This window comes from Macadamia integrifolia, unplaced genomic scaffold (assembly GCF_013358625.1).
Source record: "Macadamia integrifolia cultivar HAES 741 unplaced genomic scaffold, SCU_Mint_v3 scaffold264, whole genome shotgun sequence".
NCBI classification, from domain to species: domain Eukaryota; kingdom Viridiplantae; phylum Streptophyta; class Magnoliopsida; order Proteales; family Proteaceae; genus Macadamia; species Macadamia integrifolia.
The window spans coordinates 299,515-316,326 of NW_024868851.1; the positions used below are offsets into that span (position 1 = coordinate 299,515).

The 16,812-nt window shown below is 35.9% G+C and overlaps 1 protein-coding gene across 2 annotated transcripts; it reads right to left on the minus strand.

Moving 5' to 3' along the window:
- Nucleotides 1–6,488: 6,488 nt before the first annotated feature.
- Nucleotides 6,489–15,771, minus strand: LOC122066953 (renalase). 2 transcript variants are annotated; one of them, XR_006136532.1, is made up of 10 exons: nt 15,341–15,771; nt 10,921–11,190; nt 9,993–10,119; nt 9,302–9,363; nt 8,966–9,187; nt 7,896–8,017; nt 7,677–7,815; nt 7,191–7,388; nt 6,898–7,056; nt 6,489–6,736 (listed from the first exon to the last, which is right to left on the minus strand). XR_006136532.1 is itself a non-coding variant. In XM_042630798.1 (9 exons), exons 1-8 carry the CDS (start codon nt 15,716–15,718, stop codon nt 7,233–7,235), a joined length of 1,476 nt encoding a protein of 491 aa, XP_042486732.1. In that variant the 5' UTR covers nt 15,719–15,771; the 3' UTR covers nt 6,489–7,056; nt 7,191–7,232. The 2 variants fall into 2 exon arrangements, 1 of the variants encoding a protein (XP_042486732.1); XM_042630798.1 differs by having other exon boundaries at nt 6,489–7,056.
- Between the last annotated feature and the right edge of the window lie 1,041 nt (nt 15,772–16,812).

Consider the following 16,812-nt stretch of genomic DNA (forward strand, 5'->3'; position numbering starts at 1 on the left):
CTTTCTTGTTTCAAGAAGCCAATTGAGTCGGTAGAAACTGAATAGAAATCGAAACTAAACCGATCCATAGCAAATCGAACCCAAAAATGAACCAAATCTAATATCAAATCAATAAGAAATCAAATCGAATCTAAACCAAATTTTGTCTTATTGATCTTGGGTTGATATGACTTAGGTCCCGTCCATCACCTTGTAAGTCGATTTATGAGGTCGAATTCTTCTAGGTCCGTATAAATGTGATAAGGAGCAAATCAGTGTCAAAGTGAGAACCACTAAAAAATGTTACTTGTCGTCAGGCATAAACCCTAGAACAAAGAGAGATGCTTAGAAAGCATATCTGATCTAGAGTGGACTGTCTGGACGTTGGGTTTGAAAGCATAATAATATATTATAGTCTCATATTATATGGTGAGTTGATCCACATTGGTTTCTAAAAGAAAATTGATATAAATTGATATGATCTTGAGTCCCCCACCTTATAAGTCAATTTACGAAAATTTCATGATTTGGGAGCTTAATTTGACCAAGCAAACGTCTTCTAGAATCCAAACTGAGATTGGAATAAATGTTGGTAAATGAGACCAAGTCAATGATTTGATCAAGTGGCAAATCCATTCAAAGCAAATGGGGGATGGAGATACATGATCAAATTTGACTAGCGATCACAATCTAGTCAGTTTATTCAACGGTTAGAAGTGCAGCGTCACTCTTCCGGATGGTGACAACTAGGTGAGCAATATAAATATAGGAAAATGTTCTTAAAGTATATGGGGCAGGGTAAGTTATTTCTGTCAATCGCTCCCCTCACATGAAACGATCTCGTCACCCTCTTATGTATAATATCATTTTGTTGCGCATTATTGGTGCTCCTGTCTCTATCTTTATTGCTTAGAGAAACCTCATTCATAAATATATGAAGTAATTTTCTATACACACCATATATATATATATATATATTAGTTATTTGAAGTTTTAAAAAATGTAGAGAAAAGATCACTATTTGATCACATGACCCTTGTACCAATACACAGGCTAATGTGAGTGTACACTTAGACATCCAAACAAGGACGATGTGGTTATTTTGTACCCTCTATGTCCTGAGCCAGAGGTACGCGACCAGATAACATTTCGTTACCTTAAAAATATATAATATGATACTTGTTTTAAAATTTCCAAAACTCCCCTTATGTTGTTCAAATTCAAGGTTTTCTGGTGAGTGGAGATTCAAATCTAAGACTTTGGCAAGTGTGGATAATAACAAGCCATGACCCTTACCAGGTGTGCTATCAAGTTCATTCAAGTCCATTTACAATGATAATTGTGTTCTCTCCCACCCTCTTGTTGGTTACCACACATTATTATAAGAAAAGTATTGCATGGCTTGAAGTGGGATGACCAAACATTGGCGCTTCACTGCCATGATGGAACATTAACTATAAGATTTTGTAAGAAAACTTTATTTTCAACACAATTAAAATATTATATTATTTTATTCACCAGGGATTTGACTGTGAAACCAACCTGATCTCTAACCATTTTTTTCCTTTGAAATTTTATTTTATTATTATTAATTTTTTTTTTTTTTTACTGTGGGTGAAGAGAAACCCACCACTGCATTTCCATATTATATGATTGTTTGAAATATTCATGACACTGCTCCCAAAGTTCCATAATTCATGAATGAAGAGAGAATCTCTTCGGAGTGAGTGAAGGAAAACTAGGTCCTTTCATTATTTATCTAATATATAGTGAAGAAATAAAATAAAATAAAATAAAATAATAAGAAAAAGAAAGTAATTCACTTGTGTGTCTCTACGTCTAGACATAGGTGATTGTAAAAAGACTGTGTTGCTCCTTACATGATACGCCGAAGATGTCTTCACATGGCCTTCCATTGGTCTGCACTTTGGTATAATGACCACACAAGTGAGTAACATTCCTTTGCCTTAAAATAATATATTAATAGATGTGTGTGATTTTCTCTATCACATTAATTCATCAATATTACCCAATATATAAGTGATCGAGCGACATGGGTGCTTAAAAGCCATGAGTAAAACAAACATAAACAAAAGCAAAGCAGGAAAAAGACCATACAACGGCTCATATTGTGAATGAACAAATCAACAAATGAAAATTGTAATTGTCTTGCCACAAGCTAAATCAAACCTCTCTCTCTCTCTCTCTCTCTCTCTCCTCTTTAGGAGAGAGAGAGGAAAAAAAAATGAGAAGAAATGGTACATCGTGAAGATTTTTTTTTTTCCAAATATATATTTGCTTTCTTTTAAAGCACCCAATAATTGTACCTTAAAAAAAAAATTCAATATCCAATAAGCTGGCAACTTGTGATGAAGCACTAACAATGCCTATCACATCACTATCTCGTAGCTACCATGAATATATATTTTTCAGATGAATACGTTATAGAAAGGAAGAGAGGAAGGTAAGAGCCTAAGAGATTCGAATTCGAGACCACCTGGTGAGTGAATTTTTTCACACCACAATCTCATCAACTGCATTACAATAAAAAATGGCTGTTTAAGTAATGATAAAAGATTTTGTGAGCCACTGAGAGAGGGTTTATTAGCATACTCCTTTTGTCTCTTGGATCCAGGCACGTACCATCAACCGGATGTGCTCTGGGTGCATAGATATGCTGGAGAGGATTTGATTCCGGACTCTCTTTCCTCCTCATATGATCTCATTACCTTCGCATGTATAAATAAACTATTCCATCACATCTCATTGATTGCGTTCTTCCATGCCACCTCTTTGAATGAATTCTCTAACAAAAGGGCACTTCAATAAATTTACACTTTCTTAGTACAAAAAAATTCATCAACTGAGTGAAGGGTAGGTGGGCTTGCCCTCTAAGGTTCCTCTTTCTCTCCCTCTCCCCCCAAGCAAACCGATTCCACTTCTAGAAACTAGAGATGGAGACTGGATAAGCATGTTTGGCCAGATAGAATTTTTAAATGAACAAAAAATTTAGTAAGATTTGATGGAGTGGAGTACATGGCAGAAAATAAGTCTTAGATTATAGAAAAAAAATTGAAAAATAGAGAAAATGGTTCTGCCGATTACCAAATGCTTAGTTGGAACTTGGAAGGCATTTTAAAATAACCGGTAGTTCCATTATTTTAATCATGAGGTTTTTTTTAATCAATTTAATTTTGGGCGCATTTTTTTCAACCAAAGTATTAATGTAATATGTTCTAACCAAAAAAAAAATATATATATATATATATATATAATATGTGTGTAATTAATTTCCTTTTTCTCTGGACTTGAAGTTTCATTTGGTTGGAAGGAAATTAAAGAGAAGGGAGGTAAAATTTTTAAAATTAAAAGAAAAAATAAAAACTTTTGTAATTATTACCTTAAATGTTTATCCTATTAAATCCAATATATCAGATAAGATTCCTCTACCGCTGATTTCTTGTACTTAAATTTTCTTTACTTGACCAAATATATTGCAAACTGAAAAATTGAAAAGTTGTAGCATTTCTTTTTGATTGCCCTGGTTCTACTCTCAAAAGTTATTTAAGTCAAGAATATAAAAAATTTCAAATATATATTTTTTTATTTTATTATTATGTTATTTTTAAGAAGTATCGTTATTTTGCTTTTTTCTTTTTTTTAGTACAAATGTGAAATAACATGAATTTATTCTCATTGAAAGAAGAGTAAGTGGTATATTAAGAGGGATAAGTATAAGGTTACGGACTATTTGACACTTTAAGGGGTGCCAATAAAAAAATATCTTTAATTTTTTGGAGAAAATTTTGTTGGTTGGTAGTGCAAAATGGAATCTTTGATTGCATAATAGAACATGTAAATGAAATAATTACTCGCACCCCTTTATATGGAGTGCCCAAAATAATATCAGACTCATGTTATTCTCCCCAAAATACCTCCACTCATTGTGGCTTGCCTAACTTGGTGATTCCTTGCCCTTTTTTGCATAGTTATCTTTTTAATTTTATATTAAGTGCAATGTAGGAAATATCAAAAACAAAAGAGAAAGCCTTATACACGATGGGTCATATGATTGATAAAGTCTCTAAAATATAACATCTAACATATCAGTAGATATCCCACATATGTTCTGTTAAACCCGAACCTATCCACATGGACTTGATCATCTCATGATCTTCATTGCAAACTTGATCTTGATATACTCTATTCCTCTGTCCAATCTGATGGTCTTTTCAGATATAGGTAATTCTGGTTCCCTTTCGTCAAGTAGGTAAAGTAGGCATACGAACCACTTTAGCTTTGCCTTAGACTCTACTGGAACAAAGCAAAAAATGAGGTTGAATGGAGAAAGGAAAGGGACAAGGGTGATCTTGCTTGGTATATCAGTAGATATGACTCTATACTTTGATTGGTGGGAAATTAAAATAAGAGCTTATTTATTTGAATTTATAATTTGAATATTGGGTTAAAATAATATCTTTTTTTTTTTTTAGTGAATTAAAAATATATTAAAACAAAAGAAAAAGAACAAGCCATAACGACAATCCAACAGCTAACATCGGCCACTGAAAACAAAATCACCAAAAGGGGATAAGTCCAAAACAGGGGAGGGACAAAACAAATACCGTAGAAAGGGGTACATGAAAACAAAGGGGGAGAGAAGAAATGACATAAAAGGTGATACATGAAAACTACGAAGAGGAAGCAATAAGAGGGAGATCCCAAGAAGAGGTCACATGACTGTTTCTGCTTGAGCTAAGGCACGCTACAGAATTTTGAAGAATTTTATTTCTAATCTCAAAAGTGATAGTATCCCAAACTTAATAATATGTGAAGAGAGTTGCATTGAAAGACAACTTACTGAAAATATCACAAGAGGATTTGCCTTTGAAAATCTTCAAGGCCCACCTCTATTTTCTGCCGAAAAAAATGATAGCTCTAGAAAAAAGGTCACCACCTTCAATGAAATTCCAACAGATAGGGATCATGTTATTTCTTTGAAAATAATATCTTATTTATCCAATAATTAGAATTACTAGATAAATTGCCCACGTGGCTTCTCAATGAAGCTTCTAATGAATCCATCAATTGGACCTCTTCTAAATTTCTTCAAATTGCAATCATTAAATCCCATCTTAGTAGTCATAGCCTCACATGCTTTATTTTCTTTAATCCTATATTAAATACTAAATAAATTTTTTTTTTATATATAAATATGCCCCAAAAAGAGTAGAACTCATGACCTTATCTTAAATATTAAATGCAAATAGCAAACCACTTAGCATTTATCAAGACCATTTTTTTATATTTTATCATTATTATTATTATTTTAATCTTGTTATTTCCAAGCCTCATTTATTTATTATGAATAGAGGAAATAGGTCGCGATTAGTTCTATAATAGGTATAAAAGTACATTACTTAAACAGAAAGAGAAAGATCATTATATTAATAGGACTCCACATGCTATTGGTCATTACACCATCAATAAATAAAGAAAGAAATGAGAGTTTTCATGCACGATCGATAAGGCAGGGACGATTTATGAAATGTCAAATACGGGGATTTTAGTCATTTCGACCACCTATTGTGAGAAGAGAAACAAGATTGTGCTCGGTGCATGGCCCAAACTTTTTACCTAAAGAAAATTTTGCAATTATTACCCCATGAAAGCGGAGGGGCTAAGACACAGATATGGCCGATCTCATTACTTTCATTTTTTTCTTCCTCCTTGACACCCATGGATGCAAGCACGCTAATCAACTCACCTCCAACTAAGGATATCAATTGATACAATTTCGATATGATACAGCAGACCAAGAATAGATACCAAAATTGTATCATACTGAATTGACATCCTTACCTCCAAATCCATGACTCGACGTCGTGCACCGACCCTATTCTCATGCAGAAAATGAGATTGTTTCAAGTTTCCTATAATGCCCTTTTTGGCCAGATTATGAAGAGAGAAAAATGGAAAAAACAGTGGACCAATAGGAATTATTTCAGTGGAAAACAGAATAGGAAACTTGACCTATCCTCAATCCTCAACTCCCAACCCACAAAACCCCCACCCTAGAAAAAAAAAAATTGCTACTCTATCTTACTAACACCGCTGGCCACCTACTCCTACACACACCCACAACACAGTTCAATCCCACAACCTCCTCCCTCCCCTAGAGGGTGGCTCTTCAATACAAATTTGCCACCACTAGTCCAAGCTAGTGTTCGTAAAATATAAAAAAAGCATGTAATGTAAGATATAAAAATATATTTAAAAAAAAAAAAAAACTAAGGTAAGCATCACTTTTTTAAAGAGGTAAGCATCACTCCAGATTAGGTGTAACCAGGTGGGTAACTCGGCACTTTTTAAATGAAAAAGTTAGGTGTAAGCATCACTTTTTTTTTTTTTTTTTTTTAAGTAAAGAGGTAAGCATCACTCCAGATTAGGTGTAACCAGGTGGGTAACTGGGCACTTTTTAAATGAAAAAGTTAGGTGTAATCAGATAGTTAATGACATCAAATTGTCCTCAGTTCTTTTTTTTTTATTTTTTTTTTGGCATACAACTGATACAACATTGTTTCAATGGAAAACAGAATAGAAAGTTTGAACTCTACTCACACTGCAGTCCTACTAAGACTGCAAGGATTACAACCACATGTGATGACCCATCACAATTAGAAATGAGGGGGTTAGAATAGAAAGCTGAGAAACATGTAAAGGTTACATTAGGCAGGCCATGGGAAAGCCGTTGATCCTGCATGTGGTGTTTTTTATGCAATTAAGAAAGGTTAGCAACAGGTATAGGATGTCAGATAAGAAACTGAGCAAAACTAATTCCTGAAGCTTAAATAACTTGTTCCTAAACCAATCAAAACAGTAATATTTGTTCTGTTGAGCATTGAAAGAAAGTCGAACCTTTTTATGAAATAGCAACAGGGTTACAGAGAGACCATAATGGCAATCGCATTTTCTTTATATGTAATTTGCAGTGTTCGCCTCTACCAACTCTCTTGTTTTTTGAAAGCATGAAATTTGCAACCGCCACAACTGTACGCTATTGACTTCTTTTGGCACCTAATCATGCACCACACAAATGAGAAATTACCATGAGAAATCACAAACTGGATTAAGATAGATGCCTATGTACTTCAAGGATATGAGCACATGAATTCCAAGTTACATCACGAATCAAGACCATATCCACTTACAGAAAATGTGAAGCTTTAACCCAATGTTCAACACAGTATGCTTTATGTTCTACAAGCCTGAAACTCAGTTACTTCCTTGTTAGACTGCACGCCTAGAAACTGCCCGATATCATGTCCTTCAACAGGATGAAATTCATCATGTAAACCAATCGCAAACTCATCTAACTGAGATCCACCACTCTGGAAATAATCAGCAATCTGCATTGCATGAAAGAAGTCAGACAACTTTAAATGTACGAACATAGGGATTAAGCAGAAAAACTGCAGTTCAGAAGATATTCAATTTATCCTCTTAAAGAAATTGTCTCATGCTAATAATTTTGAAACATTTCCTGAATTTTTATCAAATTGATTTTATTAAGACCAAAAACTGTGCATTTTGATGCACAGGATCTGACTCACACCCAATGTTGCTATATGCATGTGTCTGGGAATGGTTGCAATCATGTGTACCAATAAAAAAGAATTACTTATATAAGCACTAACATGATTGGCGAGAGCCATGCCACTCAAGGCGGCAGACTCCATATTTGAACCCAGGAGCCAATCTCCACATATTCCAGCCCTTCCTTGAGGATCAAAGATGCATGGGATACCAGGAGTATTTTTCGGAAGAGCTGCCCCCCTATACACATTCCAGGGAATAAAAATGAGTCAGCAATCTATGACAAGTATGAAATTCTATATGTCAAAGTGGTTCCTCACCATAACTGAACTCTAGTATAAAAGGGTCTCTGAAGTGAACCCTTTGATAATCCCAATGCACTCTCAACTCCCTCAAGCATGCTGGCCGTCACCCTCTCTGCAGTCACTTTTGGAATATTTTCCTGATAAATGCAACTCAAATAATAAATTTACCCTCTAAAGAAAAATTTATAGCCCACATGGACCTGTATCCATGGCTTTTAAGCACATCTGATTACAAAAAAAGCACACATGTAAATACAGCATGACAGTGATATGTGCATATAGAAATTTAACCTCAATTTGCACAATCAATTACACAAATATCAACAACATATCATATAATCATGAGTAAACCACGTGGATGGGTTCCAATCAGATGGTTGTAATTCATATTACAGCATCATATATATATTTTTTTGGTAAGAGAAAACTGCATCACATTATGGACATCTTGTAGGGGATAAATAGGGAAAAGCATACCAATATTAATTATTTATTTATTTTTAACTTGTACAGCATAAAAAAAAGGGAGAAGGGCCTTGAAAAAAAATTCCAAAAAATAGATTAAAGGTTAAATACCCCCTAGTTTAAAAGGATGAAGGGAACATGGATCGGCAAGCAATATGACGCCTAGCACATCAATGCCTACGATTTCATGATATAATCAATAGCAGCACAATTATCGAAAATAGGGAGTAAAGTACATCCATCCAGATTCATGTAGTTAATGACCTAGCACCCCATCCATTTAACACCGAACTTTGACAAGTTATATAATGAGACAATAACAGAAAACTTATATGAGGTTTAGTTCAAAACCATCCAATCTGGATCCAGTTAAAACCCATGCCCAACCTCAGGCATGAATCCCCTTCAGTGCAGATGCAAGGGTTTCAGAAGGTTACGTGATGCTGTCCCACCCAATGACATCATTAAGCTGTACTCAGTATCATTACAAAATGGTACCTCCACTGTTTCACCACAAGTGGGTGACAAGGGCTACCCACTAAGTTGCCACATGGAAGAGAGAGAAAGTGAGAGAGAGAGAGAGAAAGGGGGGGGGGAGGGGGGCGAAGAAGAGAGAAAACCTGTGGAACTTTGTTTTGTTTTCCATAAGCAGCAGTGCTGAAAAAGGTCCAGCAATAAGGCCCACTGCTCTGGGAAGGGAACAGTTTCTTTGTGTTGTTTGCCATCCATGAAACAGCATCAACTCCTTTTACAAAAGCTCCTTCAAAAGAAGTAATACCTCGGGTAGGAAGAGGATCCTCAAATGCTGCAAGAAGGGCCCAGATAGCACTAAGTTCCAGCCTCTACAAATATTGGCATGACATGGTTAAGCCATGAGCATTTTAGAATCAAATTTAGTCTCAATCTGAAGGAAGATAAGATTAAAACTACTGAACGATGGACAATTTGCTGTATACCTTCATTTGTCTAGCAATTAATGGTAAGCCTGATGAAGCAAGCAAGCGATTTGCACATTTTCCTGTTGGTGAAACAAACACAGAAACACCATGATTAAATATGTTACATACTATTCAACTACCAGAACATTGAAGTAGAACTAGAAAATAAAAGAAACCACTTCTAGCCAATTCATAATTGTCCAACCTATAGCCATTAGCTAATATTTAAAATATCACAAGGACGGAAATTTAATTAGCGTAAAACCTACCTATCCATTATATAATAGCTATCATTAAGGAAAGAAACGAAATCTAAAACTGGAACACATCAAAGCATACAATCAAAAAGACAAGGAGAAAAAAAGAAAAATCTTTTATTATTTAAGCATGAAAGCCACTGCCATGTCAGATCAAGTGTCTAGTCATGTTCAAACAAGTGTTCAGCACAATGAGGGGGGGGGGGGCGGCATGAGAGAAACCTAAAAGGAGGAAGCTTTTCTCAAATAACAGGTCAAAGTAAAATTTAACATTTTCATAAATTTTGCAACAAATAAGAGTTCCTTATTATCCCAAGGAAGGTAAAATTACTAAGCATACCTGCCACATCCCCCGTCCCTTCAAAAGAAAAAGAGTTCAAACACAACCTAGATATAACCAAACAATATGGAATCTAAATCTTTAGAAGGAAATCGTAGAGGCATGGTATTACCATTGTGTGCAATAACAATTGCATCAAACTGCCCACAAGGTTTTCCATTCTCGCTCAAGTGCCACATCCCGTTAAACGGATCGAGTTTACTTATCCAGCATGGCCTCATCACATTAACCATAGAAGTCTGCACTATGGTCACACTGCAATTTAGCAACAATTTTAAGTACATAACCCATAAGCAAACAGTCTACTACAAGAAGGATGGAACTAATATATAGGAAATGATGATAGGCAAGAAAATCTAGAGAAAAGTGAAAGAGAAAAAGAAAGTCAGAGCCTAGTTCCTGATCCTTGAACGAGATACAGTGGTGACAAGATATCATAAAAGATGTTAAAGCTCAACTACATGATTATATAAGGAATTGGTTATAAAAGAGGCTCAACACCTAAAACTCTTTAGCTTTTCCTTTATGTATTAATTCAAGCAAAGGGAAGTTATAGGAATAACAATTGAGATAGAATAATAAGCATCTTCACAGCAATAGAGTATGAACAAGTCCAGAATACATGTACAGAAAGCCTACGACTGATCTAATTATTCCTCATCTGTGTATGGTAAGAGAAATGTGTTAGTGGTGTCAGATATGATTTAGACCCCAGAAGAAGAAGCGACACACATACAAGTGGATTTGCATATTATAAAATTTCCAAAATATAATTCGAAATAGGTGCATATGGACATAAAATAGTTGAAGCAAGAGATATATAATACACTAGGTCTAATCTAAGTAGACATGCCAGCTTTATGACACAAAAAAACACAGTGAATGGCTGAGAGAGGAAAATTTCAGAAATCTAAGTGCCCTAATTATTTCATATATTTTTAATATAAAATTTCTGCCAAACTTTCAACAAATATATTAGACAAAATAAAAAAAAAAACATAACAATGTTAAAAACGCAGGTGTTGGTACAAATGAATCACCTGAGACAGAATTGAATCTGCAAGGGGGCGCATCCCATTAACACCGATATATCTTGGACATAAAGAAGGCAGTGAAACAAATCGACCACCCACCTCAAGCTCTCCGATTAGACCCTGCCACTGCTGTACCAGACCCTTCTCCAACCACCCATCCACCAACTCAGCAAACCGAGAATCACCCACTGTAAAAAATTGAGCTGCATGATCAAAAATCAGAGGCTGCTGATCAATAACTCTTGTTCCCATTCTTCCTCCCAATCCATGAATCCCCTGAGTGAACAAATACAGAAACAAACTTTAAGAAAACTAACCGTGTACTGGTGCAACATTAAATTATTTAACCTTGTAAATGGACTTGTGACAAGTGTTAAACTATTCCACAGTGAAGAGTAAGAAGAGGACAAAATAGAAGAAAATAAATATTGGAATGATAGAATAAACTCACAACAGAAAACCTACAAAATATAGCTAGTAAGTTGAAAATCCTTCAAATTCATAAACCCAAGTCTACATGAAATTGATGCGCCTGACACATACAACCACAATCAATTCCACATTTTAGGATTGTTCTAGTCCTTACCTAACAGCTCGAGTTATTGGGATCAGCAGTTGCAACATAATATTGGAGGCAGGAGGTTGAGTGCTTGATCCCTGGTATGTGCGAGGGGTTCTGTGTGTTATGCCCCAATGCTTTGTGCCTGTGGCACCACCGTGTGATGGTGTCACATGCAGAGCTCTGTGTGTGGGCTTGCACGTGCATGCAGGAGGGGGAGGGTGGTGTTGCTTTGATATACATTGTTTTAGTCCTTACCTAACAGCTTGAGCTTTTGGGATAAATGATTGTAACAAAGATAAAATCATTGGCTGGACAACCACCAACACCACCAATTAACAGGTCATGAACCTCAAAAATTCTTATACGGTAACCCAAGTACTCAACAACAAACAAAACTATTGTATTTTAATAATCTCAAAGTAGTCGAGTGGTTGATGCCTGGTTAGGCAATTAAGTGGCCAGGACCACCGGCTGAGGGCTGGACGAAACTTCTTGAATGCTTGGTATTTGAACCGTTAGAAGAACCAGTTGACTGGCTTGCCAAGAGGTCAACCAAGCCAGTCAACTGGCAACAACTCTTTTCTTAAAATATCTCAGCCCCTGCATCCTTCCTAATAATTTCCAAGCTTCTAGTTGTAGCAAGTATGTTCTACAAGTTCAAGACAATGTGAAAGCTCCGCTACATTCGAGTGTTGTTGTTGTTGTTGAATCACCAAGCCATTAAAACTTAAGTTTTATCTCTCAATATTCAGTTTTTTTTTTTTTTTTTTTTTTTTTTTTTAACTACAAATTTTAAGACTAGAGAGATTGAGAGAGACCAGACCTTCGGATAAGGCTACGATCCATATTTCTGCAATGGAAAACCGAATCATGCATGAGTTTCTGTTCTTAATTTTCTTCTGTTTAACCAACTTTGGGTGGGTCCCTATTCTTAAAATGGTGACCCAATTGTTTGGACCCAAGTACATAGGTTGGTACAGAGACATGTATATTTTTTTATGATGGATACTTCATTCAAATAGTTTAAGTGGACAAGAGAATGAGTGGATAAAGTACTATGGATGACCATTGACACCTTCCACCATGGATCACACCTCTGAAATGGGTACAAATATTTTGGTTGGTTTCTTACGATATAAGCATTGGAAGAGTTTTCCCGACATTTCTTCTCCCTTGCTACCACAAGAAAGAAATGCCACATGAGCTCCACGTGCAAGGGCCATGGGATCTTGGCCTGCACGTGTGGGGGAGTGTTGGTGTATACATTTACGTTGCCCTTCCCTAGTAGTTCAATATTTTAGGGGAAACAGTAGCAAGCATGGTATCAGAGCAGGGAGGTCAAGCGTCCGAATCCTGCTCTGATACCATGTTTGCTGCCGTTTCACCTAAAATATCAAACTATTAGGGAAGGGTAGCACAACAGAAGTCTTAAACTACTAGTTATTCACATTTTATGGTGGGGTGACTTCATGAAAAATTGGTAAATTCACCGGTGATACAAGTTCCACCATGGAAACCAAAATTTATGGCTACAGAAAAAAGTCCAAATAGGCAGCCGAAAGGCTAAGGATCTTAGTGATAGATATAATGTTAAGACTAAAGTTGGTGCCTCTACAAGTGGCCATAGTAAAAGCGACGAGCAAAGGTCAATAATAGAAAAGAAGATAGATATGTCTTGGATTTATTATGTCTTTGATTTATATCTAGTGAGACACAAAATGATATGTTCTTGCAAAGCCTTAGATCACCAAAGTGATATATTAATCATCCAAAGGAATGAGCTTAAGGCTTGTGACATAAGTCATGAGTGGAGACACTACCTATGGGATAGGAGATCCTTGGAATTAGGTTCAAAGGGTAAAAACAAACTCACCTTATGAGTTGGTTAGCATTACCATGATTTTCTCACTCTAGTTAGATGGGGAAATTAGTAACCATTGCAATGAAAAGAGGATGAGTCATAGAACTCTTAATTAACCCCTGGCTTAATTTCGTATTTTGGGGGTATGTTAACTGTAGTGCATATGATAGACTGACCTAAGTGTGTGCAGGGTAGGAGTTAAAGCTGCATCCGATGAGAACTTGAAGGATAAATTCTATATACATTAATGATCATGAGATGGGGCCAACGCCACTAATGTCCACATAATCAAAAGGAACACTGAAGAATTGAGTGATAGAATGTGGATGGTAAGTTAGTTAGTTACACCAATGAAGAAAAGTTTAAAAAGTTTGACTTCACCTGTACTTTGTAGCATGTCTTATAAGACCTAGTGTAGATTCAGGTACAAAAGATATCTGCAACAAAACATCCAACTAATTATAATTTCCTCAATTCTTCCATTTCATTTTTAATTAGTATTTTGAATCTTGTGGGGGAATTTTTATAGTTTAAAAGAAAAGATTTAAAATAGTGCGATCAACCGGCTGGCCTAAAATTTCTAACTATTGTACTCTTTAAAAAGTCTTATTGTTGTACTCTTTCTCCCTCACTGGTTTTTTTTAATTCCATCCATTAGTTTTGCCACTTTCATGTACTGGTTTATACAAATTTTCAAAGCCTCCTTGTGTTTATTGAGCACAATGTTGGGTTTCTTCTTCGTGAAAATCAAAGAGGCAGGAATTAATTAGGGGCGTGAAGTGTAGTGCATTTTTCTTTTCAATGAGATGGTGCACATGCCACTATTAATGACAAAGCACAAAATGCCTCCTCTTTGCTGCATTCTCTCTCTATACACAAAGAGAGTGCAAAGTGCTTTGGGATAGGTTCACAAAGAGAGTGAAGCTCTTTGTCGCATAGACAGAGAAAGGGTGCTCAAGCTCTCTGTCATAGAGCATAAGATAAGAGTACATGAAATCTTTAGAGAGTGTTCCTCGTACTTGAGTAGCAGCATGACGGTATTCTTCTTGTGTTTTTAACGTTAGTATTGAGGTGAGAATATTATGCTACTGTAAATCCACCTAGTAATGTGAGTTACTATATTCTCCAAGAAAGATATTACTCTAGATGTTTGTAACCCTCTAGTGTTAATTAGAGAATTTGTATTCCCATCATTATAATAGTGGAGTTTTCCCTAGACTAGAGCCTCATGGTTTTTACTTTCATATTGAAGCGTTTTCATGTTAAAAATTCTGGTGCATTCTTTTGGCTTGCTATTATTTTGTACATGAGTGAGACCCACATAGTTTTTTTTTTTTTTTTTTTGGGTAAGGGTGAGACCCACATAGTTACTATTCATAGTTACACTTACTATTCACAGTTACGTTGTTGTTGTGTATTTCACCATCAACTTGCACACAGGTGGGAAAGAGAACTGTTTTTCCAAACACACAACTCTGAAGTGTCCCGACATGGCCGGGTAAGCGATTATAAGTTATAACAACTACTGGAGGTGCCTACAGGTCTATTTCATCTTGGAGTGACTCTCGTAACCTAGTTTGCACCATAAAGAGGCGTCTACTCTTAAGGAGAGTGATCAAAGGCACAACTCTCCCCCCCCCCCCCTCTACACACACACATCTTTCCTAATAAATGCAAAGCTTTTAGTAGCAGTAAGTGTGTTCTACAAGTTCGTGACAATGTGAAAGCTCTCCCACATTGGGTGTTGTTGTTATTGAATCACCAGGCCATTAAAAGAAAATTTATTTCTCAATATTCTATAATTGTTTACTACAAGAACAAAGCAAGATATTCATTTCAATGAAACATATAGAAAAAGAAAAACTCCCAAAATAATATGCTTCAGAGTTAGTTTTCGTTCACTCCACTACCTTAGACAAAATCAAACTATAAGAAGAATATAGTTCTCACCGTGAAAAAAGAAATTGAAATTCATCAAACGAAATTTTGAAAAACCCACTAACCGTATCGAACACAGTGGACCGAACTCCCCGTTTCTCAAGATTGAGAGCACAAGTAAGCCCCGCAAGACCTCCCCCGATAATGGCAACAATTGGGTCCTCTGGGATTGGAGTGGTGAATACCACCTGCTCCTGACTGAATGTTTTCTTCAGAACTGACCCCCTTGATGTTCCGTAAGAAGATTTTCTGGGGTTTCTCCGGTTGGGTCTCCTACCTTCCATTGCATTTCTCTTGCTGGAGCCGCCGAGGTTATTGGATTTTGATTCTGCTTTGCAAATAAGGGTTAGATTTCTGGGTTTTCTGGAAAAGAGGAGAATGGGATGTTTCGGAGTTTTGATCGGTTGAAGAACAAATGCACAGCTACTGCGACAGGCATTCATGGTTTTGGTAAGGAAGGATACGCTTCCTGTGCACCACTGGTTATGCTCAAGGTAAAAGAGTTTGATATTTTTTGATGGCACGATTTTAGTGACTTCTGATATTGTCACGCTGATGTTTCTTCATTGGGGAATCTTCTCTTCTAAGGGTGTCAAAAGCTGGCCCGCGCCAATAAGCTCGACCTAAGCTGACCATCTATGATTGATAGTCCGAGACTGGCCCAACTGATTATTATATGTGCAAGATTCATGCACCGACAGATTATTAATCAGGCATTCACAATGCAAAGTAGTAGCCTGAAAATCACCCGACTAGGACCAATTGAAACCTAGACCAACAGGCCCACCTTCTTAAGATATTCAAATCACATTAGCAAGTGATTAGTGATGTCCTCCTCTATTATAAAATTTGTATGCATTCCATAATTATTTTAACCCTTCCTTTTTTTTTTTTTTTTCATACTTTAGAGTATTCATATAATTGAGGGTATTTTGATCCTTATATAGTTTGAGGCTTAGAGTCCATTTAGTTTGATATAAAGATAAGTCTAATTATAGATCGGTAATCAATCAACTGGATAGAAGTGTGACACTATGACCATACCTTAGCTTGTATGACCCGATTACCTATATGAGCAATGGTGATGAAAAACTTTAAATTGGTGGAGGACCAATAAAGTCCAATCAAAAGCAATCAGAAAGGACTAATTGACACCTCTACGTCCAACCAGTAAATTTTGAATTGCTTGCAGTAGGCATAGAAGTCCAAAAATAAATTTACAAAAAATTACAATATTACAACAATGTATTTCACTTTTATGGAGTCTGATTTTTTTTTTTCATTTTTAACACTTTGTACTATTGCTGACAATAAATGTATTTTCCGGTCTTTTGCATTATTGATGAGTTTACCTCATGTTCTCTTTAGGAAAGGAAATCTTTTTGTTATCGATAAAGTAAAATAAAAAATTAAATATGAGTCATTTCATTCTATGATTTTGTCATTATTTTATGCTAACATTTTTTCAATTTTGAACTTCAAAAAATATCCCCTAATTTGTGAAAATCACACATTCACAACCCTGAAATTGCAACCA